Source organism: Corvus hawaiiensis, chromosome 2 (assembly GCF_020740725.1).
Source record: "Corvus hawaiiensis isolate bCorHaw1 chromosome 2, bCorHaw1.pri.cur, whole genome shotgun sequence".
NCBI lineage: Eukaryota > Metazoa > Chordata > Aves > Passeriformes > Corvidae > Corvus > Corvus hawaiiensis.
This window is the reverse complement of record NC_063214.1, coordinates 34,042,538-34,068,336: the sequence shown is the minus strand read 5'-3', so window position 1 is coordinate 34,068,336 and position 25,799 is coordinate 34,042,538. Positions and strand designations below refer to the sequence as shown.

At 44.8% G+C, this 25,799-nt stretch overlaps 1 protein-coding gene across 9 annotated transcripts in view; it reads left to right on the top strand.

Annotated features, from left to right (window-relative positions):
- Nucleotides 1-24,857, top strand: part of GDPD4 (glycerophosphodiester phosphodiesterase domain containing 4) — a 38,906-nt gene extending 14,049 nt beyond the window's left edge. For 6 of the 9 annotated variants that reach the window (XM_048294342.1, XM_048294340.1, XM_048294339.1 and 3 more), the window contains 15 exons: nt 1,285-1,493; nt 2,094-2,197; nt 2,955-3,048; nt 8,544-8,603; nt 10,370-10,468; nt 12,546-12,639; nt 14,173-14,318; nt 14,818-14,900; nt 15,806-15,956; nt 16,640-16,864; nt 17,667-17,824; nt 19,908-20,055; nt 21,168-21,250; nt 22,835-22,917; nt 23,840-24,857. In XM_048294342.1, coding sequence (XP_048150299.1) covers nt 1,311-1,493; nt 2,094-2,197; nt 2,955-3,048; nt 8,544-8,603; nt 10,370-10,468; nt 12,546-12,639; nt 14,173-14,318; nt 14,818-14,900; nt 15,806-15,956; nt 16,640-16,864; nt 17,667-17,824; nt 19,908-20,055; nt 21,168-21,250; nt 22,835-22,917; nt 23,840-23,871 — 1,743 coding nt within the window. In that variant the 5' untranslated portion in view covers nt 1,285-1,310 and the 3' untranslated portion in view covers nt 23,872-24,857. Of the gene's footprint in view, nt 1-1,284; nt 1,494-2,093; nt 2,198-2,954; nt 3,049-8,543; nt 8,604-10,369; nt 10,469-12,545; nt 12,640-14,172; nt 14,319-14,817; nt 14,901-15,805; nt 15,957-16,639; nt 16,865-17,666; nt 17,825-19,775; nt 19,784-19,907; nt 20,056-21,167; nt 21,251-22,834; nt 22,918-23,839 lie in introns of those variants that run through there. The other 3 variants (XM_048294347.1, XM_048294345.1, XM_048294348.1) reach the window with 3 other exon arrangements.
- Nucleotides 24,858-25,799: the final 942 nt, after the last annotated feature.

Below are 25,799 nucleotides of genomic sequence, written 5' to 3'. Positions count from 1 at the left end.
GCATTCAGGGCGTGGCATTCTTAATGCTGCAGTTAGTAGTGGTCCAAACGGAACCCTCTTTTTGTTTCCTTTCCATCCTCTTTCCTGGTACTCCAGCTGCCAATAGGCTGGGGCATTTGGAAAGAGAGCGAGGGGAGTGTCTTTTCTGTTTTAACTTGTGTCTGATGTCTCTGATTTATTTGTGCTTCCTGCAAACTGGTCAGTTATTTGGATGTGTCAGTCTGCAAGGATTTATGCACTGATTTCTCCGAGGACACACTGGGATCCGAGTTATTTCCTTTATATATGTGTGTTTCATCCATGTGTATAGTGCAGCAAACTGTTTATTCTTCCTCTTAAATTTTTGGTATTACATCTGAAAAATTAGGGAAATCTTGAGTCCTAAGCTGGGATTTTGCAGCAGATGTTCCAAGATTTGGACATGGTTGGTGTGGACTCAAGGATGCAATGGCACTTTTTAACGCAACAGAAAAACATCTCTGACTAACTTGACTCTAAAGAAGGACTGTATAATGGAGCTTCTTTGCATGCCCACACAAAACTGTTTTCCTAAATCTTTCCTTGAAGTCTTACCTTGAAGGTAGTGCCCTGCTGGGTGAAGCAGTCTTCAGTTAGCACTAGTCTCTGTGCTATTTGCTTCACTGTAACTACACCGGTTGCAATTTACCACCAAGTTCTTTGCTTTAAATTATGATTATGAATAGGTCTCCCACATGTACATCTTTGCAGCTGGCCTTTCTGCACTTGAAAACCTGTTCCAAGTAAAGTTGTTTCAGCCAGGAAATAATTAATTCTTAAGGGATCAGTCTCTGCAGTGCTGCAGTTTTTCCAGGATAAGAGAGCTGTGTACCTGGGGGTGGGGTTTAGTGCCTTTTCTATATGAGCTTGTTAAACTGATAGCAGGTTTCAAACAGGTCACAGTGATGTTGAATAATTCCCATAGGTAAGCCTAGGCTCAGGTTCATATGACATAATCTGAAATGTGCTTAAATTAATGAATTCATTTCCCAGAACTCCCTGTATAGGCAAAAGGAGGCAGAGGTAGCCTCAAAGGTGATTCAGAGCACCTAAGTTACAACCAGGAGCACCACTGACTGCTAAGAGGATTTGCAGTGACCATCCTTCCCAGCTGGTCATCTCACTTTGGTATATAAAATTAGATGGGATGTCCTCAGCCTCACTTCCTGCTGGTCTCAGCATCCTCTTGGGAAAACTTCCTCTCCTTTTTCAGATATGGAGAGCTTACCCAACAGTGTCCCCGTAAAACCTGTGGTCTTGTTCCAGGAGGAAGATGAGCTAAAGCCACTCAGATGGAGGCTAGTCCCACCACCCTCAAGAGGCTCAAGTTTGGGAAGCTGAAGGTGGTCCGCCGGCGCTTGCTGCAGCGGTACGAGCACCAGCCCTTCATCTCCTGCCTGGCTGGTTTCTACAGCTGCCGCTGGAGGCGGTACCAGCGCGAAAGGACTGAGCCTGGGAAATGCTGCTGCAACATGGTAAATGAGCACAAAATCAGCACAGACATGGATTTCTGTACTGGGGCAGGGCAGTCTAAGCAGACAAGGGGTTGATGTCATGGAATCCCAGCCCAATATCATTTGGAGCCTGCTGGGATCTGTTGGGCTGTTAGATTTTGCTCTAAATGCTTGATGAATTGCTGTTTCGGTGGCAAGCTCAATTTGTCTGTGCTGCCACACAACTAATAAATGTGGAGTTTGCACCAACCTCTCCTGGCCAGTGAAACATCTCAAAGCCATAGAATCAAATTAAAGAAGTAACATTAGGGTTGGGTGTGCAGTAAGAATTGCAAAGAAGGTTGCTGTACAGTGCAATTTCCTCTCATGTGAGGCGGTAAAAATCCCATTCATTTGGAAGTCATGAGTTTTCCCTGAAAACAAGTAGTGCAGAGTAGGCTTTTGAGGACATTCTCCTGGTTACGAGGGATGGGAATTGAATTCCTCTCCATATTTATTTCAGTTAGAATTCCAACACCAAGCTACATATTTTTAGGGACAGCCTAAAAGTACCTGCCATTTGCTTTGATTGCTCTGGGCTGGCCATAGCTCTGACTGCTTGTCCTTCCTCTCCCTCTCCAGCGGGAATGCATGTTTTTCCCATTGCTTGTTGCAGCTTTCTGCTTTTCTCTGGTCTTTCTGTACACATGGGGTGAAGGTAAAAATGACTACAACGGCTTTGACTGGTAAGTACTGTGTTTTCCTCCTCTCCCACCCCTTGGGCATGACTGGGAAGGGATGAGCAGCCTCTGGAGCAGCTGTGTTGAAACAGGGCACTTTAGTCATGAAGCAAAGATTTGGCACCTTAAACTCTTGGTTACAGCATCCAAATTGAATGTCCAATGCTTCTGGAGGTGCTGAGGCTCTGCCTTTTGCTTGGCTACAATTTTTAGGTGTAAGTGTGAATTTAGGAGAAAGAGGAGAATCACCGTCACAAAAATTGTGAATGAAAGGGACTAAATAACTCTTTTCTTCTCTGAGTCTTTCTTTTTCTCCTTCCCTTTCTCCTTCCCATTCCATGTGAAGAAGTGTAATGGCTGGAATCAGAGGCATTGAACCAGCTCTCTCACTGAAAGAGAATTCCAGGTTCCCAGATTCAAAAGTAAGAAATAATCGTCAGGGCTTTATGCACATCTTTTCCTTCTGTAGTATGCAGGCAACAGTTATGCAAGTCTGGCCCCTAAAATTAAATTAGAGCTGCTCAAATATTATGGGAAGGAAAGGTATAATAATGTGTATTAGTCTGATGGTTAATGCAGTCAGGGATTTTGGGAAGGAAGCTCTTAATCACTTTTGCATGTTACCAGCGTAGGCTGTTCCTCTGCCTTTCTTTGTTCTATTGTTTAGAAAATTTCAGAATTTCAAGGGACAAGGCTGTTGGTCCCCTCTAGTCCATGTGCTAACCAAAAACATTCTTACAATATTTTATTGGTTTATTTTTAGGTATAACTATGGTAACCTGGGCTTCTGGTTTCTCTGGTCTCTTGTTATCCTGATTGTGGCTGCAGTCTTGTTCGCATACACCTCACTGCTACTGGTAAGCAATGCTCCTTGTAAGCTGACCTTGAAAGCTAAGCATAGGGATGGCTTTAATGTCTCAGACCGAAGCTCAGTCTAGTCCTCCATATGATCCTTAGACAGTGAATGCCTGGAGAAGATCTGGAACACAATGAGTGTTTACAGTACTTTTTCCCCATATCCACCTGCAAATGACCAGTTTCAGCTCAGGGGTCTCTGAGCCAGATGTTTCTGTGATTTCTTTCAATGATGTCCCTTTGATAAATGTGTACAATTCCTCCTTGAACCCAAGGAAAGCTGAGCCAGCAGTGGCTGGATTTAGATTTGGAGGGAACTGAAGATTATTTCTTTGGCAGCAGGGAAATACGGGGCTCTGAGTCAGGTAGCAGTGGTGATACGTCATCACAGCTGAGTTACTCTTCTAATCCTGGATAAAAAGGTTTATTAGAGGAAGGAGAATCGAACTTTATCACTTGACCCACTCTGCTTTGCTGGAGGATGTTCTCCAGGTAGAGGCCATAGATGTGGTCACAAGATGCTGCTAAAGTTTATGCTGACAGAGGTTCCTGAAATCCTCACTTTTCCACGTCCTGTGAAAGTTTTTCTAGAGTTCTAATCTGATGTCTGCTTTAGTTAGGGAAACATACCAAACCCAAAATTCTCCTAAAATTTCTACTTACTCATCCTTTTCCTCTGTTTTTTCCTTCGTAAGAAAGCTCTCAAATTAAACAGATTTGCATCTGTGTTTCCACCTTCTGCATCCAGAGCTATAGGCCAAGAATTCACTTTGACTCCAGGCACTGGAGTCCACATCAGTCTTGTGCCTGCTCTGACTTTGATTTTGAAATGCCAGGTGCTGAAGGTGAGGTTATGGCTTTGTCTCACCTCTGTGACCAAGACAACCAGCTTTTATCTTCCATTCCTGCTGTTCTTCCCCATTCCCTGACGTGTCGTCATACAGTCAGTCTGTATATTGCTCATGACAGGGAATCTCTTTTGGCTTTGTCCATTCAGTACCTAACATAATTGGTTTCTGGGGTCCTTTCTTCCTGATGAAGTACAAATAAATAGTACTTTTATTCTAGTGCTACCAATAAAACCCCCAAAGTGATAAATAGGAGAGGTGCTTGGTCATGCCACAGCAATCAAGAGCATCATAAGAGATGTGGACTGACTGAGGTCTGAATGGGACAAACAACAATAAGTAATTACAAGGATTTTGTAACACTGTGGTGGCTCTAGGGCTCATGGACTATTATTCAGCAGAGCCTACCTGGCTTTCCCAGGGGCCATGGAGTAGTGTGGGTAGCTTGGTGGTTACAATGCTACCTGGGGCAACTCAGAGCTGCCAGAGATGCCCATATGACATGGATACATCTGAGACGGTGCCTCAGCAGGCTGTGGATCTGGAGTCAACCTCAGGATCAGACTAGTTCACCACAGCCTGTGCTAGAAACTGGCTTTACAGGATTTCCTGGGCTTAAGGAGCCTGAAGTCCCCTGGGGCTGATATATCAGCTCAGTCATGCTCTGTCTGGATCCAAACATCAGCCAGTGTCCAAGCAGTGGACTTTCTTAGAGTATTTTCAGGTTTTTGTCAGCATGAATGTGATGACTGCAAGCTGGCAGGGCAGGTGATGGGCAAAGTAAAGCCAGAAAGGAAGATGGAGGATATGAGGTGAAATTGGTGTCCTACATGGTTTAGTTCAGTCCTGGTCTCACTCTTTATTATGTAGCTACATCCTCCTCTTCCTCTCAAGCTTCTCAGTTCTGTCTAACGAGGCTAACAACATTTGCCTTCCTCAGAAGGGTGAGCCTGGATAAACCTGAAAGAATACAAGTTGTCTGGATGGTATCAAACAACAGAAGAAACACTTCAGAGGTTCCTCCACCCTGGGAACAGCCCCTGCAGTGAAGGTCCATTTGCTCCTTGCTTTTATGAAGCTGTTAAGTGACCCAACAAAAGCTGTTGGGTATTTCTGAGGACACTGGTCCTGCTTGATTGCATCGCCATGCCACTGTGTCCTATGTGGCAAGACTGCTGCATGCATCCATGCTGAGCAGTGGGTGCTGGGGGCATGAGGCTGCTACTTAAATGTTATTAGGTCCTGAGGGAAAGGGGAGCAAGGAAAGTTATCACTGCCACCACTTATGCTCCCTCTATCTGAAAACATGAAGGGTATTGTAACAATTGTGGCTGGGCAAAGCTCATCGTAGTGCTTCACTTTCACTGAAGGCTTTGATGGACCACCCAGCAAAACACTGTGAGCCCCACGGGCTGGTAAGTGTAACTCAGCCCTTCCACATCTAAATACATCTCTCAGTGTGGGTACTATATGACAGGTGGTTTGCTCTAATACATTTCAAACAACTGATGGCCAAATAGGTTTCTGCCATGATAAATTACATCCCAAATTCTGGTTGAACGGTGTTGGATGGAGAGTATCCCCCCATGTGTTGCAAGAAGGACTGGAGACCTTCACCTAGGTGATGTTCTCTGGTGGTGTTTTGCATGAACAGCCCATCATGTTGGAAAAATGAGCACCCTGATGCCCTTGTTGGAGCAGAAAGATTTTGTATAAACCAGTGGCTGGTCTGGTTTTGCTTGTGAGCACCATACCCTCTTTCTTAATGATGGCACCCAGCTGGAACCTGCAAGCCTGCTTCCATGACCTTATTGTGACCCCCTGAAGCATACAGTCTTCTGCCCACCAGCCACAAGTGGCCGAAGAAAATGCTGCACAAGAAAGCACTAGCTGTCTGGACAAAGATGCTCTCCGTCCACATGCATCATTGTCATTTTTTCACACAACAAATTTCAATTAATTCAATTGTTCAGTCAGTCCCCAAGACAATTTTCTCATCCCCATTAGGGCTAAAAGGTTAAGCTGAGGGGTCTAATTACAGAGCTGTTCATGCTCAGTGGAGAAGAAAAATCTTTTCTTGTGTAGTCTTTCACACCCCAGCAGAAAACATTTGCCTCTCTGCAGTTCAACCATGTTTGTTCTGAGGGTTGTGAGGAGGAGACTTGTGACTGTGCAAAGTAAAGAGGTTCAGAAGCATTGTGGCCTCTTCATTCATAAATGGAAGGACTCAAAATAGTACATTGATGCTGAAATCCAAAACGTGACCTCAAAACTCCATCCCTAAGAGACTGGGGTACCAGACAAGTTCTGAGTTTCTTGCCATAAAGTGAATGAATATAAGGACCTGAATCCAGCAGTTGAGAACATCTAAGTGAGCAGATGTTTCAGGTGAGCTGAGTGTCTAAGTGCCTGCCTGCATGTCCTTGTAGTGTAGGTTCAGAGCCTGCCCACACCTCACCAGAAGTATTGAGATGATTACAAGGTTGTTCCCATGCTGAAGCAGAGTGGAGTTAAGCACCTGCTGTCCACCCTTTGCAGCATAACCTTGTGGTCAATGCAGCCATTCAGAAAGAGGGAGACAAAGGTGCAATCCTCCTTGCAGTGAGCCCATCTCTCTTACCACTGAGAAGCATCCCTTAATCACCACTTTGCAGGTAGATGGTGGAGGGCAGACACTTCCACACCTCATTTTAAAGAAGAGAAGAATGCAAGTGTTGGAGGCTGTGAGATGATGGGATTGGCAAGAAGGACCTTGACTCTAACCTTGGCAGTATTAGTCAGAAACATACTGGTCACCTAAGCCCTCATGCCTCTGTACTTATATTAGACAATCCCAGAAAGTGTGTGGAAGCAATTTGGAGTAGACAGACCAGTGAGAACACACGAGGGAACATCATAAAACTCTATCAGTGGAGATTTAGGTTAAAAATTAGGAGAAGGTTTTTCACCCAGAGGACTGTTGGGCACTGGAACAGGCTCCCCAGGGAAGTAGTCACAGGACCAAGTCTGCCTGAGTGCCCTGAGTTCAAGAAGTATTTGGACTATCCTCTCAGGAACATGGTGTGATTCTTGGTGTGATTTTGTGCAGGGCCAGCAGATAGACTTTGATGATCCTTGTGGGTCCCTTCTGGCTCAGAATATTCTAAATGTTTGGCTTTACTGTACACAAGGACCAGGTCTTTGTGTAACAAAGACTTGCAGCAAAGGAGCAGAGTAGCTTTTTTCTCTCATTTTTTCACCCTGAAATAGCTTATTTAAATGGGGCTGATTTAAGATCTTTAGCAGTATTTCAGTTCTCTCTCAACTGCTCCCAGTTACTCATCCTGTACTGGGTGCATTTATTCCATTAAAGGAAGCCAACATGTCAAGAAGCACTTTTATTCACTGCCAAGCTTATCACAGAATCATAAAATGGTTTGTGTTTGAAGAGACCTTCAAGATTATCTAATTCCAGCCCCTCTGTCATGGACAGGAACATCTACCACTAGACCATGTTGCTCAAAGCCCCATCCAACCTGGCCTTGTATCTTGCTTCAAATCAGCATAATCCTGGAAAGAGGGAGTTTTTGTGGATGGATAGGAAACAACTTACATTCACTTGCAGTTGTGTTTCAGGACAGAAGACCCCCCCAAATCTATATGTCCTATTTTCATACAATCCCCCTATGCTACAGTCTGGAGGGACTTGCAGCAAAAATGATCCTCCTCAGTGGATGTCTACTAACAGATACTTTTCTCTAAGCCCTGATACCTGGTGATACTGGGCCCAAAATTATCCTTTACAGTAGTTGGGAAGTTTCCCCAGGCATTTAGACTCCTGAGCATAGACTTGTGCATTTTCACAGCAGCAAAGTGCTTCTTTGGGTGAAATTCATCTCCAGACCCACTGGTTACTTAGGTGTGCAACTGTGTGAAGGAACTCTGCATGAGAACCGTGGACTGACTTGCCTCATTCTCGACTTCTTGGTGTTCAAAGCATCTTGGGTTGTCCTCTGTCCTGGCTGGCATTTTCAGCATGCCTTACAAGAACCCTCCCCAAGGGCTCCAACTTGCCATCAAGTGGACAAAACATGCCAACCACCAAAAACTGGAGTCATTTAATCCCCAAGACACTTTTCTCTGGTCTGAGATGTGCCTGTCTCCTGCCTTCCCTGTGGTTAATGTGGAAGAATTGCCTTTTTTGCTGTCTGCTCCATACTTTTGTGCTGCTCTGACGCATTTTTTATTCCCTGACTTCTCTCCCATGGTTGATACCCCTCTAATCACAATAAATGCATAGAAAATAGTCAAGGTTTGTGCTGTATTCTTTTATACAATAATAATTTACTCTGGCCATCATTCCTCTTTCAGAGTCTCTCATCACAAAAAGTCATTGAAAGCAAGTACTCCAAAGAGCCCAATTATCTGTTACCCAGGAAAAAGTCTTTGATCCTGAAGGGCAGTCGTGACACATGCTTGGCCATTTCAGAAGCATTTTTACTGTAGCAATAAACTTTTCTCTCCATACACCTGTCCTGCAAACATTGACTTTGTGCAGGAAGATCTAGTGTAAAGTAACTTCCCAATGCAAAAATAATTCCAGAAGTGCCTCACTGGCACACGTCACCACCTTCCACCAGGATGCATACAATCTCTTCTTGATTTCCCAGGTCCTCGCGATGTGTTTGCTTGCAGAAGGTCAGCAGCTGTACCTGCACTGGAGTCACAAGGTGGGGAGAGTCAGGGCTTTCTGGTAACTCTAATCTATGCTTTAAAATAATTGAGTCTGTGGTGTTTCTTTGCACAGAAAACCTCTTAGACTATGGGAGAGAAGGAAGAGAGGGAAGAGGTTAATCTTATGAGATCGAGATACCATGAAAATGATATCTCCGCCTGAGCTGATCACTCAAACTCTTTTTGCACTCGGTGGAGGGAAATGAATCCTCTGAGGATGCAATTCATCCAGCTGGTCATAGACATCTAAATTAAGATGAGATGAATCACACTCAAAGAACCATTTTTTCCCCACTAGGTGCCTGCAGTGACTCATTCAGGTGAAGATATCTATATTTGACACATCTACATATGGTAACATGAAGTCAAAAGCAAAGTTCTCCTGAGAAGCACTGCATGATTTTCTGGAGCAGACACCAGCAACAGTGCAAAAAGTGTCTGCTCTCTCTGTAGGAGAGAAATATGGCTTTTCCAAGGCATCCTGGTGCTTTATGCCTTTTGGTCTTTGGATGGTTCCCTGGGAGTGTTCAAGGCCAGGCTGGATGGGGCCCTGAGCAATCTGATCTACTGTGTGGCATCCCCACCCATGACCGGGGGGCTGGAACTAGATTATCTTTAAAGTCCCTTTCAACCCAAACTGTTCTATAGTTCTTAATTCTATTCTGTGGTATGGGAAATGCCTTTTGGAGTTTTGAAGATACAGAAACAAATTACTGGGGACTTGCTGCTGTAAAATTATGTGTTAGAATCATCTTCCTTAAGTAATTTTTGAGGCTGTGTGAGGCATTTAAAAATGCTCCTCCATCCATGCAGTTTAGGGTAGGATGCAATGCAGTTGCAAAGGCTGCAGTGGGAGGGAATAGCTGAGCATGCAGGTGCTTGATCCTGTGTTTCTTCATTTAAGGAATGGAAATGGAGTGATCTTTACAACTGAAAAATGGGTTCCACGAGAACCAGAAAGTTGTAGAACAATTTGTAAAAAAACAACCAACCAACCAACCAACCAAATTAAAAAAAAAGAAGAATAATAAAAAAGAGGCATTCATGGGTGCAAGGGATTATTAAGGCATTGATCTGTAGAAGATCCCCCGAAGAATGGTTAGGGCCTTGGTGCAATTGCTACTTGCCTTTAGTTGTCAGCAGATAGATGATACACCAAGAAGAGCCTGCCATTACTGCAGTGATGGTACCAAACCAAACAAGAAGCTGAAGAATTGACTGAGATACTGCCTCACCTTCTAGGTTAAAAAGTGAGCTCTCATCTCTTAATTATGGGAGGGTTTGTTACCGCTGAAGCCTGTTACAAAGCAGCTCATAGAACAAGGAAGTTGTGTTGTTGTCCCTTTTGGGTGGAATTTATCACTTCTGAGTTTAGAAGTGATGAATTCCATCTGCAGGTTAGGGATTTAGTGTAACCTGGTAACCTAGGCTCCATCTATATCAACAGGCAGAAATGCATATTCCATCACAATGCAAGCAGGAATGGATCACCTCTGAAATTCCTCTTTCTCCACTGATTACAGGGAGAGTCCTGAGAGCTGACTTAGTTGAGTACCCAGCTCCCGAAATCAGTCCTGCCATACTGATAGCATTGTTGATTTGGTTTTAGTCCCATTGGATCTCTCCGTCTTTGAACTGGCATAGTCAGTCTCATGCATCTTAAACAATTTATCGAGCTGCTTAAATTAGCCTGTGACTCAGATGGATGGTATACCCTATGCAAAAATGCCGAAGCTGATTTATGTCTTCTCTGTGTCCCCAGATTGGTACTTTTCTCGTCCTGGGCTTCACTATCTCATCCCTCTTTGCATTATCTATACTCTGGCGAGATCACCGGAAAACTGTCCGCCTGTCCTTCCAGGTAAGAGGGGTTAGGACGTCTATTTGAAAGAGCAGCTTGTTTATAGAAGTCTTTTGTAACAACTGGCAGAAGATATTCTGTATGGTGCGTGTTTTTCACGTGGTTTTTGTTAGCAGGGTACGTTCTGAGTAAACTTTTATTACGACCTAACATTTCCTCTTGGGGGAAAGGAAGCCAAGGCCTGAGGTTGAGTTTCAAGCTGTGTGATGTAACATGTCTCAGTTTGGAAAGATATAGAAAGTTACAGCCTTTTTTTTTCCCTCCCAAAAATCTAGGTGTACTATTAAATTTCATCTGTCCAGGGCAGGTAAATCAGACCCCTTAGGCTGGTAGGTTTGCTGGAGCAAGAACTTTCTCCCTCATCCCTCATCCCAATCTGCTGGTACAGCACAATTCCAGTCTTTTGTGACTCAGAAGAGCTTAATCTCCTGAGGGCAAGAGAGCAACGAGTTTTTGGGGAGCAGGTGGAGAATGCTGGTGTCAGGTGGGACAAAATGCTGGATGCAGGAGATCAGAGTTCATGGTTGCTGGCCTCCTCAACTCTCACCAGATCTGAAGGTGGAGGCAAGAGCTGTCCAGTGCTGTTCAGTGTCTGAGCATCCAGGTCCCCAGTTGTATTGGGCAGGAAGAAGTATGTAGCCTTTGACTACACAGCTGCTTTACAGGATCCAAACCACTCTACAATTCCATGATTCTACCCTATTTGGGTCTAATAGCTCTCTCCCATGTGGCTTAGTGCTTGTGAAGGCTGGGAGAGCAATGCAAGTGGACTGGCAAGATGTGTTTGTAGGATGTGGTTAATTGCACTTTCCTGTTCTACAGTTTGCTAACCACTGGGTTATGCACTGGCAAAGGTAATGAGAAAACATCAGCTTCTCCTCCCCCTGACAAACACTAGGGGATGTGGATGAGGAGAAGGAGACACAAGAGCCTTTGGGTTGCCCACAGGTGCTGTTTATTTCAGGTATCCATGCCCTTTGGGATGGCCTCCCATTGCTGTTCCCAAAGGACATGAATCTCTTGTAGATACTACGTCACGTCCATTAGCCTTGCAGATCTACCTCAGGTATTATGGACATCTCAGATGGCACCTCTGCTTGCACAACTGAATCCTGCTTCTGGTTGGGAGATGTTGGTGTCGAGTGTCTGGGGCAGAGAGCGTCACATCCACCAACGTCTCCCAGTGACTGCTGCTTTCTTCAACCCTTCCATCTTAGAGGCTCCAGCATCAGGACTAAGCAGCAGGAAAGGCTTGCTTCTGGGTAGTTGGGGTTTTTCCTAGCACATACCTTAATAACTGTCAGTTCTAGCTGGAGTATTTGCCACAGGGCTCTGGTGAACATGAGAAGATGATGGACTGGTTTCTAGCTCAGATTTGCCTAGTTTGGGGAAAAACGTATCAAACCAGCAACCATTCAGGATCTGTATTTCTGCTTGGTTTCCAACTCTATTCATGCATTCATGAGAAGCATGGAAGTGATTCTTGTCTTATAATCTTCTTGTTTAATCTTTAAGATTAAAGAAATCAAATCTATTGACTTAAAGTTAAAACCTAAGGCATCATTATCTGTCCAGCAATGTTATCTAATATATCTGCTTCTCTTACACCACTGTATTTAGTTTCATACCACAGCTAGTAAATACCACATTTTATCACTCAGGTGTGTTGAGATCAGTTTAATGATTTAACTGCAGTGTGGTGTGGTGTGGAGAAAGCTATCTCCTGGATGGCATTGGAGTGGTTTATATTGGGTTAAACTGGAAGATGCTCACAGATTATGGCATATCAGTAGTGGCAATCATGTCTTCATGGAGGAGGGTAGTTGTGTCCCCTTCAGCTGACTTAGGAAAAAGTAAAGAAGTGAGGAGCACTCCTCAGGCACACTCCTCCCTGGCCTGGCCTTTCCTCTGAGTCCTGAGGTATTTGGTGGATCCAACACAGCGAGGGAGAGTGGTTAACTGCTGGTATCTGCAGCAGGAGCCCATCCAGGGGTAAGGGCTCTAGCTCTGATGGGGATTGTTTCCATCTGTCTCCACAGTTCATCCTTTGACTAAAATCCTTTTTTCTGCCTGCCAGGTCACAGCTCCTTATCTCCACATAGGGGCAATTGCCATCATGGTCCTTCTTTCCTGGCCTGTGGCTCTTCATGCCATCAGAGCAGATAAGAAAGGTATGGCAGCTCTGGTTCCTGCTCTCTGTATGATAAAAGATATATATCAGTATGGGAAAAGGGGGATGCAGGAGCCCTTTCCTCCCACACTTGCACTCCAGCTGGAGGAGACTTTCAAATTCTGCATATCCCAAGGAAATGAGTGGGGCTGGGACTTGGGCTGTGCACTGCCCTGTTTCTGTCCCAACGTATTACTGGTTTGCATGTTATCTTGCACTGTTTTTCCCTATACTGAGGCAGTGATCTGTGTTGAGATGGTGGAGACTAGCAGAAGCACCCATGTTCTGAGTCATGAGTGAAAATTTGTTTAGCCCTCTGCAGGAGAAAGCAGCCAGTAGCAGCTCCCTTGGCTGATTTTTGCTTGCTGTATAGAGAAGGGATCTCCAGTCCAGTCAGACAAACCACTTCAGCCTAATGTATCTCAGGAGAAGCCAGATGAGATAGGGAAAAGAGATTTTTGATCAGTTCCTAGTGTTATCTCATGGGAAGTTCCTGCCTACCTCTAGGAAGAATGACCAAATGTTGTAAGGACAAAGCCAGATGCCAGGAACAACTGCAGAAAAGCCTGACTGGGAGTGACTGTTTTTCTCTGATTGTCTCTCCATACAGCCAAAATTATCTACCTGACACCCACCTTCAGACACTGGTTTCCAATAAAAATCACAGACCGAATGGACTGGTGAAAGCATTTTTTTTCCCTGTCCAAGACTTTTCTTGTTGAACTGCAGCTGGAGAGGTTGGGGGAGAATATGCAGGCACCCTAGATATTACACACCACCATGCCTGAGGTACTCCTAGCTTAGTACATCCTTCAGAGCCACTGGCACAGAGGGATGGTGGTACCCATTCAAGAAAGAGGTGGTGTTGCATAGGTGCTCATTTCTCAGAAGAACTCTTTTGGTCCCTGAGGTGAAGGACGCCCGGGGCTCTTGGGCAATGTGTCAACAAAGTCCAGAGAAGACTGTAGGTAATGAGTTGGCAAGTTTCTGAGGTGCAATATCCATGCTCTCAGTCCATAGGATTCTCTAGGTCACACGCAGAAGGGCACTAACAACAATCTGAATGAACCAGGGAAGTATTCACAGTAAGGAAATGCAACACAGTTGAAGGAGAGGTACCTACTCTTCTTCACTGTGAATGAAACTTCAAAATGGTGCTTGTTCTTATCTGAGAAAGAAAAAATTAGCATCCTTCTGTTGAGGATTGTTTTTCTACAGATGGAGATTTCATTGCACCATGTCTAAAGAAAAAAGAAATAAAGCCATATCTTGCTGTAAGGCATAGTGAGATGTAATTAAAGCATAAAACCTGCAGTCCTGACTAAGCCTGCATCCTTGCTTTGACCAACTTGTTTTCCTGCATTGCATTGTTTGGAGAGAAAGTGAAAAGAAGGGGAAGAAGGGATGGATAAAGGGATTGGACGAAGCCCAAAAGCTACTTAGCTGGAGGACTGTGTTAGAAGTTAAGCAGCAAGGCAGATTCGTACATTACAATGTGGATTAACTCTAGCCTTCCTCCTTCAAATTCTTTCAGTTATTCAGGTGGTAATTGTTGGTCCATACCTGGCTATCCTTCTCTTTCTTTTCTTGATACCCCTGGGAATGTACTCTCCTTGCATCAGAGAGAAGGGAACACTTGGACCAAAGCCAGCCCTCATTGGACACCGTGGAGCACCAATGGTAGGTCTGAAGAAGTTATTTTATGTCGTTTCTTCATCCTTTGTCTTACTACTTTCATCATCATCTTCAGTTGTTCTTTTGTTTGGTTTTTTTTCCCATGAAATCTGCTGAGGGTGGGAGACATTTCTGGTCATTGGGACTGCATGCCAAAGACATCACTGCATGGGTTTGCTTACAAGGAAAACACTGTTCCTGAGGGACAAGACCAGGTCGGAGGGGGCCCTGAGCAACCTGGTCTAGTGAAAGGTGTCTCTGCCCTGACAGGGAGATTGGAACAGGGTGATCTTCAAGGTCCCTTCCAACCCAAACCGTTCTATGATTCTGTTATTCTTCTACAAGATGGGTTTGGCCAAAGTGGAAGAGAATAAACAGTAGACTTTAACATTATAATGATGCTCCCTTAATAAAAAACAGAGATGTTACAAAGAGGCAGAAAGTATTTACAGAGTCCTCCAGAGAGTGTTTAAAAATGATCCGCTCATCTGCTTTTTTTTTTCAGCTGGCGCCAGAAAACACTGAGATGTCATTTCTGAAGACAATTGAGCATGGCGGGGATGGTCTTGAAACAGATGTCACCATAAGGTGAGGGCAAAACATCGCATCTCACAGAATATACGCTGCTTCTTCTAAGAGCTTGTAGTGGTTTGGTCCAAAATACTCACCACTCACTACAGAAACATGTGTTTGGAGAGATGCAGCTCCAGGCAATTAGGTTTTACTGATGCCTGGGACAGGATCCCTCAGCTGTCATTGGGATGGCAGGGGCTGTAGGGCATGGTTGTTGTCAGGCAGGTCAATAAGCTGCAGCTATTGATTTAACGATCGTGTTTTAAATGCTTGGCAGAGTATAGAGACAAGTCCCTACTCTAGTCTGACTTCCAGATCATAGTGAGGGTTATATGAGGTCTACAAACCAACAGAAAATTGTGTTCAGATTTGTGACAGCACTGCCCTAATTATTAGATCTTTAATTGCCTTTGGTGAACCCATTGCCATGAAATGCTAGCATTCTGTGCAGGATGAGCTGTTTCCAGGCACTGCATGAGAAAAACACTAATATTTAGATGTTCTACTCGACTAGAGCTTTCTATAAAAGAAAATGTTGCATTTCCATCACTGTCCATTCAGAATTCAGTCCTCTGAAAACCAGAGAAACACTTTGATGTCAGCAAAAAGAGATTTCAACCATAAGTTACTAACCATTTTTGGGGGAGTTGGCAGGCAAAAAGGTCTCCTCCTTCATGTTGCCCCTAGGGAAACTGAGGCACAGATGAGCATGACTTCTGTGAGATCTCCTAGAAGTATTTAAGCTGGAAATAACCTGATGTCTTGAGCCTCAGCATTCCTCCATATTGCACTCTCTGCACTGAGGGAGGCTATACTGCTGCATTCACAGCGCCCCACATGGTCTTCTGACCTGGCATGAATCTGCTCGTGCTGTGAATGAACCTGTACCCCAGGTGACCTGAACTCTTGCTCTCTGGCAGCTATGATGGGGTTCCTTTCCTCATGCATGACGACACCTTGAGAAGGACAACTAACATCCATGAGGTCTACCCTAATGAGACTGGTAAAGCTGCTTCGTTATTCTCCTGGGATTCTCTGCAGAAATTGAATGCTGGAACATGGTTCCTTAAGGTAAATATCATAAAGAGCTAGAAGCATTGAAGGTCAATTGGATTGGACTCTAGGCAACCTGATCCAGTTGGACATGTCCCTTTTCATTGCAGGGGGGTTGGACTAGATGAGCTTTAAAGGTGTCTTCCAATCCAAACTTTTCTATCATCTCATGACTATCACCAACTAGATGTAGAAGAGACACCAGCTGCCTATTATTTAACAGCATCAGTGTTAGAAGAGGAACTTCTAGTTGAGCCAAAACTCCCAATAAGCCAGAGTAAATCCTTTAGTTTGGGTCTCTTTGCTTTGTCCAGTTTGCCTTTAGGCTAAGGAGACCTGTAACAATTGGCTGGTGGGTGTTCCTGTGTCACCTTATCATGGCAGCAGCAGAGCTCGTGAGCTGGGGGAAGAAGACAAGAGCTACTTGTTCAATGTGCTGTTTATAATACTCAGAGCTAACAAGGTGGGACAGAGAAGCACAGCAGAGCTAGCTGTGAACTATGCAGTTTAGGTCCCAGAAGCAATGTCCTCACAGCCTGGTTTAGCTTCCCCGTTTCTTATGTAGAAGAAATAAGCAAAATAAAACATCCCCACCTGTTGAGGACTGACATCAAACATTTTCCCTCTTAGAGATACAGCTGACTCCCAGAGCAAACTGCCTGATTGATTTCCTTTTTTTTTTTATATCTGTTTATTTCTAGAACAAACCATTTTTAGGGATGGGCTCGCTGTCAAAGGCAGATCAAAACCAGGCAATGAATCAGTCCATTTACACGCTAAGTGGTTTTTTGCGCCTCGCAGACAGTCACAATAAACTTGTGATATTTGATCTCTACCGCCCTCCAGAGAGACATCCTTACAGGAACTTGTGGATCCGCAAAATCCTGGACGTCATCCTCAAGGAGTCGAAGATTAAACGCCATCTGGTAGGGTGGCCTCACTCCATATCCCTTTTTCTTGCTCTCCTAACTGGGACTTTGGGGCATACTCTGCATGATTTCACCTGCATAAAATTGGCCCTTTGCATTTAACTTGATTTAAAAGGCATCATTTGGAGTATATTCCTACTATTAGTTCCTCAGAAGGTTCACAAGGGTGTAATCCTTCAGCAGCACAGGAAAAAGGCAGTGTATATACCAGCTGATGCCTTAGCCCCTAAACAGCACCCTTTCATAAATATACTAATTGTCAGTCTGTTCCCTGCTACTCATGCTTATTTTATATGTTGCATTAAAATTCCTGGCTTAAATTAAAATAAATTGTAATATTGCCTTCCTGCCCCTGGCAATGGATGACTGCTAAACTCATGGGAATCAGGTTATGTACCCATTGATGTCTGGGGAGTTATGCTGATCTGTATCTGCTGAAGATCTTTTCTTCCATGCTGGAAGAATGATAGAACAGAATATTTTCGGTTGCCTTTTCCATAGACCAAAGCTGTCTTTTCATTCATTTTCAACACTGCATCTTTTGTTGGGCTGTGTGAAACGTACTCACTGATTTCCAGTGAGTAAGCAAGAAACAGTGGATACTTTTTTCTTGATAAAAGTGACTTGCAAGTTTTAACCCTGCATCTGAATGTTCTTTGATCATTGGGAGAAAGTCATTTGACAAACTGGGTTAAGCCCCTCAAGACGTTATCTTTAGTGTGTTTGTGTGAACAGTGGGGCATATTAGGGGCATGAATTCTTCTGCTGAGAATTCCCTGGTTCTTCTTGTTGCCTGCAGGTTCTGTGGCTGCATAACAGTGTGAGATCCTTTGTTCAATCTGTCGCTCCTGGGTTTCAGCACACGATGGGCAGAAAGGCACCAATAGAAGACCTATTAAAGCACAATATTGTCAAACTCAATCTGGTCTACACTGAAATGTCCAGTGAAGATATCCGGTAGGTTTCAGCTCCAAGTGTAATCTTTGGGGTGCATCTGGACTATGTTTGCCTCATGCATGGGACAATGTCTCCCTCCAGTGACCAGTTCCAGAGACTAGAATATTTTGGGAACAGGTCGTTCAGATCAAGTAGCCATCCCTGATGTATTTTAGGGGTGACAGACTGCAGTTCACTCCTCCTGTTGACTAAGAGGTGGCACGTGTAATTAAACCCTGCTGTCCTCAATTCCATATTTACCAGGATCTGAGGATCTTCTGGTAAGAACAACACAGGTGTATCCTGATTTCTCTTTTTATTTGTGCCATCCTCAGTCCCACCAACACTGAATCGTGGAGAATGAACAACTATTTAGCCTTCCATGGTTCTTCTGCAAACATCAGTGGGAGTGCATAATGCTGTGGTGAGAGACCATCACCCTCTTGTAGCCAGTGTTTTGGAGACATCATTTCTTGTCTGTTGCTACCAGTACTCTGTTGCATGTGACACAATGAAAATGTAATTTCTATGATGAAAGGCTTCACATTCATTGCAGGAGTTTCCAAAATGCTACTCGCACACGAAACCCCCCAAGCTTTACCTGTCTAGGTCTCCTCTTGTAAATAGGATTTTTCGTTCTTTCCAATGCACAAAACCATTGAAGTCTAGTTGAAATTAAAAAGAAAGGAAAAACTTCAATCCTTTGGACAAGAGTAATGTTCATGTTTTCTCAATTATAATTGTCACAGGATGTAAAATCATAAAATCATAGAATCACAGAATGGTTTGGATTGTAAGGGACTTTCAGCACCATCTAGTTCCAACCCCCCTGCCACGGGCAGGGAAGCTTCCACTAGACCTGGTTACTCAGAGCCCCATAGCCTGGCCTTGAACACAACACTTCCAGGGATGAGGAGTCCACAACCTCTCTGGGCAACCTATACCAGTGTCTCAACCACCCTCACAATCCAGAATTTTTTCCTAATGTCTGATCTAAACCTTCCCTCCTCCAGTTTAAGGCCATTCCCCCTTGTCCTGTCACTCAGTGCCCCTGTAAAAAGTCCCTCTCCAGCTCTCTTGTAGCCCCTCTCAGTACTGCAAAGTACTCTGTTTCCTCAGAGCCTTCTTTTCTCTAGGCTGAAAGGCTATTAAAAGTCATAAGCAGATCCATTTGGGTAAACCTTGGATAGATCCTAGGTAGATATATAAATGCTGATACTGATGATACATTACCTTTATACAAAGAATGAACTTACTTCATATCAAGTTTCAATAGCTTATAATAACTTGAGAAATGATGAGTTGATGGAGCAACCATAACAAACTTGGGTGGTCAGCTTCGAAGATTAGCTCAGCTGGTCTAACCAACTCAGGTGCTCTAACCAACACCAGCATTGTGGGTTCAATCCCCACATGAGCCCTGAACTGAAGAGTTGGACTCTGTGGCCTTCTGGGTCCCTTCCAACTCAGGCTATTCTGTGATTCTGTGGTGGTTTTGAACACAATGTGGGGAGATTATAGAATAACATGAATTGTTTAGATTTAAGAGATCTTTAAAATCATCAAGGCCAACCATTATCCCAGCACTCCCTAACCCATCACTAAACCATGTCCCCAAGTGCCACATCCACATATTTTAAATACCTCCAGAGATGATGATTTCAGCACTTCCCTGGGCAGCTGATTCCAAAGCTTGATAACCCTTTCCATTGAGTAATTTTTCCTAATATCCAATCTAAACCTTCCCTGGTGGAGCTTGAGGCCATTTTTTCCTTTTCTATTGCTTGTTACTTGAACAGCCTCCTTTACAAACACATTGTTACATTGATTAATATGGCAGAAGGATTAGAAAGGTTTTGACCTTTTGGGCATTTTATCTGCATTTGTTTCCAGCTGTTCAGCTATTCTGTATTGACCAATTGTTAATGATTAATTATTGGCTGGTTGGCTTTCCTTTATGTTCCTTATCTAGGTCGTAAAGTAAGCACTTCCTACAGAAGATTACAACCATTTCCCATGATCTTCCCGAATCTCCTTGAGTAAGCCCGAAGGAAGTACTAATCTCCTTGCTCAATGAAGGTTGTTGCCTTTTGGTCTTTTAAAGGAAATACGCCGAGGCAAACATCACCACCAACTTCTATGTGGTCAACGAGCCATGGCTCTATTCCCTGGCATGGTGCTCTGGGGCACACTCTGTGACCACCAATGCCGTCCACTTGCTGAAGGATCTCAGCCAGCCACTCTTCCTCATGGTAAGTGGAAGTCTTCTCTGTCTCAGGGGTGGGAAGTAGGGTTGGGATGTTCACGGTTACCTTTGGAGACTATGGGCCAGTTCACATATGGAGAAAGCATCCTTTAAGGATCCTTTGCATAAGAAGGACCTGAGTTGAAACCTGGCTTACTGGAACATCTAAGACACTACAGGTATTACCATACCCTTCTCTTTTCTCCTGGCTCAGGAAGAAGCACCCTAGTTGTTAGGATTATCAGCTCAGGCCTTGGGATCAGGGAAAACAAGTTATATTGAGACTTGTGCAGGAAGAAAGGAAGGACCTTTGAGGGAACAAGCTGATGCATGAGGATTTCCATTTCTAACCTTTTGAAGCACCTTACTGATGTCAGAAGTTTCTCTTTTCTCAGAGCATCCCACTGCCCTTGTCAAACTTGGTCTTGTTCTACAAGTCCAAGGGAAACAACCACAGAAATAAGCCTTCCTTCTGGGAGAAATTTTCACATAATTTCTCTATTTGTTATTCTGCCTTGGACAACCTGTAGGGCCAAGAAGCACCTGGGGCATTGGTCCCACCAGAGTCTCTGTAAGGACTTTAAGCAGTTGGCTTCACACTCTTGAATTAGATTTTACAATGCTCCCCTCCAGAGAACTGCAGTGTTTCTGTCCATCCTAAGTTTGGGTGGAGGTCCAGTCTAAGGATGAATCTTCAGATGCTCTTAGACTTAAAGCAGGAGCCACCCCAGGCTCTCTGTGGTGTTCAGTGAAGGGTAGTTTTTCCAGAGAAAATGAGATGCCACCAGTTAATGTTGTTATTAGCGTGAAGCAGAGAAGTGCAAGGCCTGCCTGTACACACAAGAGGTTTCTGTGGCATTCACTGTGATACGGTAAAATCTTCTATGGTAAAACAGACCCACTTTTATGAAGGAGAATGGTTTGGCACCAACACAACGCAGTGGTAAGTGGCCACTTTGAAATGCCACCAAATGCTTTAAATACTCAAGGGATGTTACTGCAGATGCAAACCAGGCAGCTGAACAGCCATATTCAATCAGGAAGAAAGAGCTTGAGTAACTTTTTTTGCAAATCTTGTGGTCCTTAGTGGTGGACACAGCCTCCGTTTTTCTCTTCCAGACTCCACGGCAGTACAACATCATGTGGATCCTGACAGATCTGACCTCTGCATTCCTCATCTCACTCATCTTTGCTCTGCACTGGTAACTACCAAGTTGTTAATGGCCATTCTAACCTGATCTTTTGCTCCAGGTGGAGGGAAGGAGGGATGCGTTCAGGTGACCTGAAGGGTTAAAACTACACTTGAGAACATTAGCTTTCTCTTCTGGAAATGGAAGAAAGCCCCTAAAGTCCCCCCAAACCTCTCTGTTTCTCCTGCTTTCTCTCATTTTCCCTTTCCATTTTGGCAGCTCAGGCATTGTCTACCTTCAGGATTCAGTGGAGAACTGGTGGATTTATAATAGCAACATAAACCAATTATCAAAGCTGATGGGCTGAGAAAGGAAATTATTTTGCTATTATTACTATTTGACAATGTTTCATTGGACTGATTTGCTAGGAAAGCTCCCAATGTTAATATTAGAGCATCCCATTCTTTCTGCACATGCCAGAACCCCACAGGAAATCCATCCTCCCACACAAAAATGTCTGACTGTGTCACAGACACCACATTTTTTTCCTTCCCCTCTGTCAAAGATTATTGGGAAATTTGGGGTTCATAGAAGAGGCTCACCCCAGCTGGTCATGTTTGGCTGCTGGATGTTCTGCCCTGCCACAGCTGTATGAGGAACATGCCTATGCTCTCATCCCAGTAGTGCCCAAGGAAAGCAGGATGTGCTGGGCTCAGCTCTTCAGCTGGATGTCTGTGGATGGGTGGCAGGATCAGAGCAGGCAGCCCAGGGGAGATTTTTTGCAGGGTGCTGGCAGTACAACTGTGCTGCCAGTGGCAGCAAGAGGAAAGTTTGGGAAGCCCCTGGGTGAGCACTCTGGCCTGCCATTAACTGTGACTTGCTTCGGCATAGGAAAAGGTTGGAGGGCTACTATTGCTCTGGGATGATGAAAAAATTAATTGGTAGTTTGACAGCGATGAACTAATAGCTGTACAGGCATTTTTGCTGGGCATCCAGGCTTTTCCCAAGGCAAGATTACTCCCTCCCTTCCTTCCTCTCTTACTCTGCTCTGCTCTCCTCTCCTCAGGTCCTGCTTTCATTCTGTTTTCAAGGCTGTAGGGTGGTGCACAACCACCCCTGCAAAGCATCACCACCACCATCAGACCTTCCCATGCCCATCTCCTCCAGGATCATGTTCCTGTTGTGTGCATTTCCCAGGATCCTGTGGATGCTTCTGGTCCCACCAAACAATGAAGTCCTCCTGGCTGCCCTTCCAGCAAGGGCATCCCCAGCCCTCCTGGGACTGAAGGGCCATCAGCAATGCCTCAGTGCCCTGTGTGGTCTTGTCAGGTTTATGAACACACCAAAATCACAATTTTTAAATTGCCCTGGCTGCTTAAGAGCCAGTGGCTGTAAACATTTCTGGGGCTTTGGAGCTCTTAAATCTTGCTCAGAAAACAGGGCTTGGTCACAAAGTTGCCTTCAAAATGCTGTTGCACACAGGAGTGTGGGTGCTTAGACATCAGTCATGCACTCAAGTCCTTTCTCGGTAAGGACCTGAGAAAATCCCAAAATACCTGCCCTCACAAAGTAGGAAAAAGGTGTCCAAGGCTGCAGGGGGCTGTGAGGAAAACCACAGCAAGCAGTGGCCTGACCCAGATGCTTTGCCCCATGCAGGTGGCGAGAGAAGAATTTCTCCTGCTGTGTCCAGGACAGTAACACAATGATAGAGAATGGCACATACAACAAATTCAAGACAGGTGAGCAGGGCAAGGAGAGCAGCTGCATCCTGCTCAGGGTGGTCTCTGTGGGACCACTGGGATCCTGATGGATGGGTTGGTGATGGATGTCCATAGTTATAAGGAAGGTTATGAGGAAGGATGCAGTCTGGGTTATCTTGATGCCATGATGATTTCTTGCCTTTTCTTATAAACCCCTGTTATACCTTTTTACAACTTCTGTATTCTTAGTGCTTTTTGCCTACATTCTTGGACTTGTTTGTTCAGCTAGGAGACTAAACATCTTAGAAGCTTCGTAGTTAGGGATCAGTGTGCCCCAGACCCCAAGGTCTCCCCTCCAGAACACATTTGTAAACTAAGATAGAACCATCCAGGGGAAGGTTCCTTGGGGAGAGGGGCTCATTTGAGCCTCTCATTGGGGAATCTTTGATAGATATGCTATTAGTAAGACCTATAATATTATACCTGATCTTTGGGAGGGTGTGCATTGCAGTGTGCATTGAGGTGCATTCGACCTGGACATGTGCACCTAAGGATCCTTAAAATAAATACCAAGGTAAAATCCCTTTTTCCCTTCTAACCGTGTTTGACTCTTGATTTTAAGACCAGGAAAAGGCATCAATCTCAGCCCCAAACCCCTTAGCAGCACAATCCAATTGGCCCTGCTTCAAGCAAGGCTCCTCCAGATGTCCCCTCCAATATTCATTACTCTGCGATGCTGTGAAAAGAGACTCTGGAGGCACTGAGCACTCTTGGTTCTGCCAGGCAGGGTGGGATTGGCTGAGGACCCTCCCATGCACCACGTTTCTGCACCCATGGAGCTATCATCCAGAAAAAATGACCAAACCTGGGCTGCATGCCTTTTCAAACAGGTTCTGTTTGCTCACAGGCTGTCAGAACAGATGCAGATGTTTGGTAGCTCATCATGTGTCTCCTTTTCCAGAGCTCAATGACATGCCTGCCGTCCTGGCCTGACATGGGCAGAGAAGGGACATGGACCTGCCATCTCGATGAGGCTGAGGAGACCAGCTGGAGGGGGGCTCAGATCTATCTGGTGAGGAGGAGCCATTTGCCTTCATGGCCCTGCTGGAGATGAGCACCAATCTTCCTCTCCTACAGCTTTTGTCACACTCCCATGCCTGTCAGGGATCCTTGGGGTGTAGGAGAGCACAGATGGACTTGCAGCCATGAAGAAACTGTGCACTATGGTGAGATGCAGCAACCACATGGAAGCCACCGTTTACCCCTGAGACCACTGGCATCCCCCAGGGCAATCATTCGTGCTGTGTGTAAGCCCTGTTTTGACACATGCTGCAAACTTCTGAGCATCCTCCAGCCCTCCTCATTCTCAGGTGCCCAGATTTCTCCTATCAGACCAGCCTCTTCTCCACACACTACCTCCCTTCCTCCCTCCTTGCAGGTGTCCACCACCCCCAAGAGCACACTATCTCCACCACGATGGTGCTGCTGGCTGGGTCATTACAATAGGTACCTTTCTACAACAGAGACAGGGGCAACTTTGGTTTTCCTTTTCCCCACTCTTGCCCTGCCATAGCCTAACAGGACAGTCTCCTCCCCTTGTCTGTGGGTGAAGGCATGTCATTCCCATGGGGGCTGAAGGATTTATAATGTCTTGGCCATGTAGCTACTGGGACTATGACCGGTAACACACCAACAACTTTTCTTCAGAAGGATGGAGCTGTGTGTGAATTGGTCCCACCAAGTGTCCTGTTTGCTTTTCCCTTGGGAAGGTCTGTACACCTGTACTACACCCTGGGATTTATTCCAATTTTCATTTCTCCCAGGTGGCTGCTGTCACACAGTGGGGAGGGGGCCTATGCTCTGTAAGGGAGATGTAAACATCTCTCAGGTTTAAGCCATATATTTCTACTTGAACAGATAATAAGAATACGTTTTTTGTAAATTTCAAGTGATGTTTTAAATACATTTTACCTCTCCTATCCTGTTTTGTTCTTATTTCAGCAAACTGGGAAAGAATATAGTAGTCTTTACCTGATTCACACTATAGACATTTTCTCATACATGAGCCTTTTGTTAAATGATGTGATCACAAGTGAGAGGAAAGGATTAGGTTTCAGAGTTATCTGTGCTGAGAAGCACCCAAACCTTTCCAAGTTGCAATTTTGGAGTATTTTGGAGGCTAGAAATGCAAAAAATGAAGCATCCTCCTTTGGAAAAAGGCTAAAGGACTGATGAATTGTTGTAGAGCAGCTCCAGATCTATGAAATACGGGGAGCGGATGGTGTTAAATCCCCCTCCCCATGCCTTGCATACATAGGTGTCATGGGTACCACTCGTGGAAGTATGTGAGCAGCCAAAGTAGGAGGTGGGGAGCATGTGGGTTGCGCATGGAGTGCACCATGAGCTCCTCAGCCTGTCCCTTGGTGTTCAAGTGAGGGGCTTGGCTGTGGTCCCCCAACCGCTGCCTTTAATTGGGAAAAGCCACCTCGATGCTCTTTGATCCATGCATCTAGCTGCTGCTTGGCCAACATGCACTGGTAACTCCCTGTGCTCAGCCTCCTCATCCTCAGAAGCCTTGCTTAGGCAGAGCCTGGCCAGTTAGACCTCTGGTTTCCTTTAATGCCTTACAATTTGTCACATCTCAGTGGCTAACTATTTTTGTTCCTTCACAGCTAGCAAGGTCTGGCAACCTTGTTAAGCACATGGCTGGTTGTCTGCCTCCCACACACAAACTTTTCACCCAACACTTCCAGGGATTCAGCCCTTGTCATAGAGGACAAGCAATGGAGACTGTCAGCCTTCAGTGTTTTTTATCCCAAAAGAAAAGATTTCAATTAATTTCCAGTCTGGGTACACTGATGGTTTCCTCCCCACTGCTGGATACTCTCACCAGAAACTGAACTGTGCAAGGAGAAGTCTTG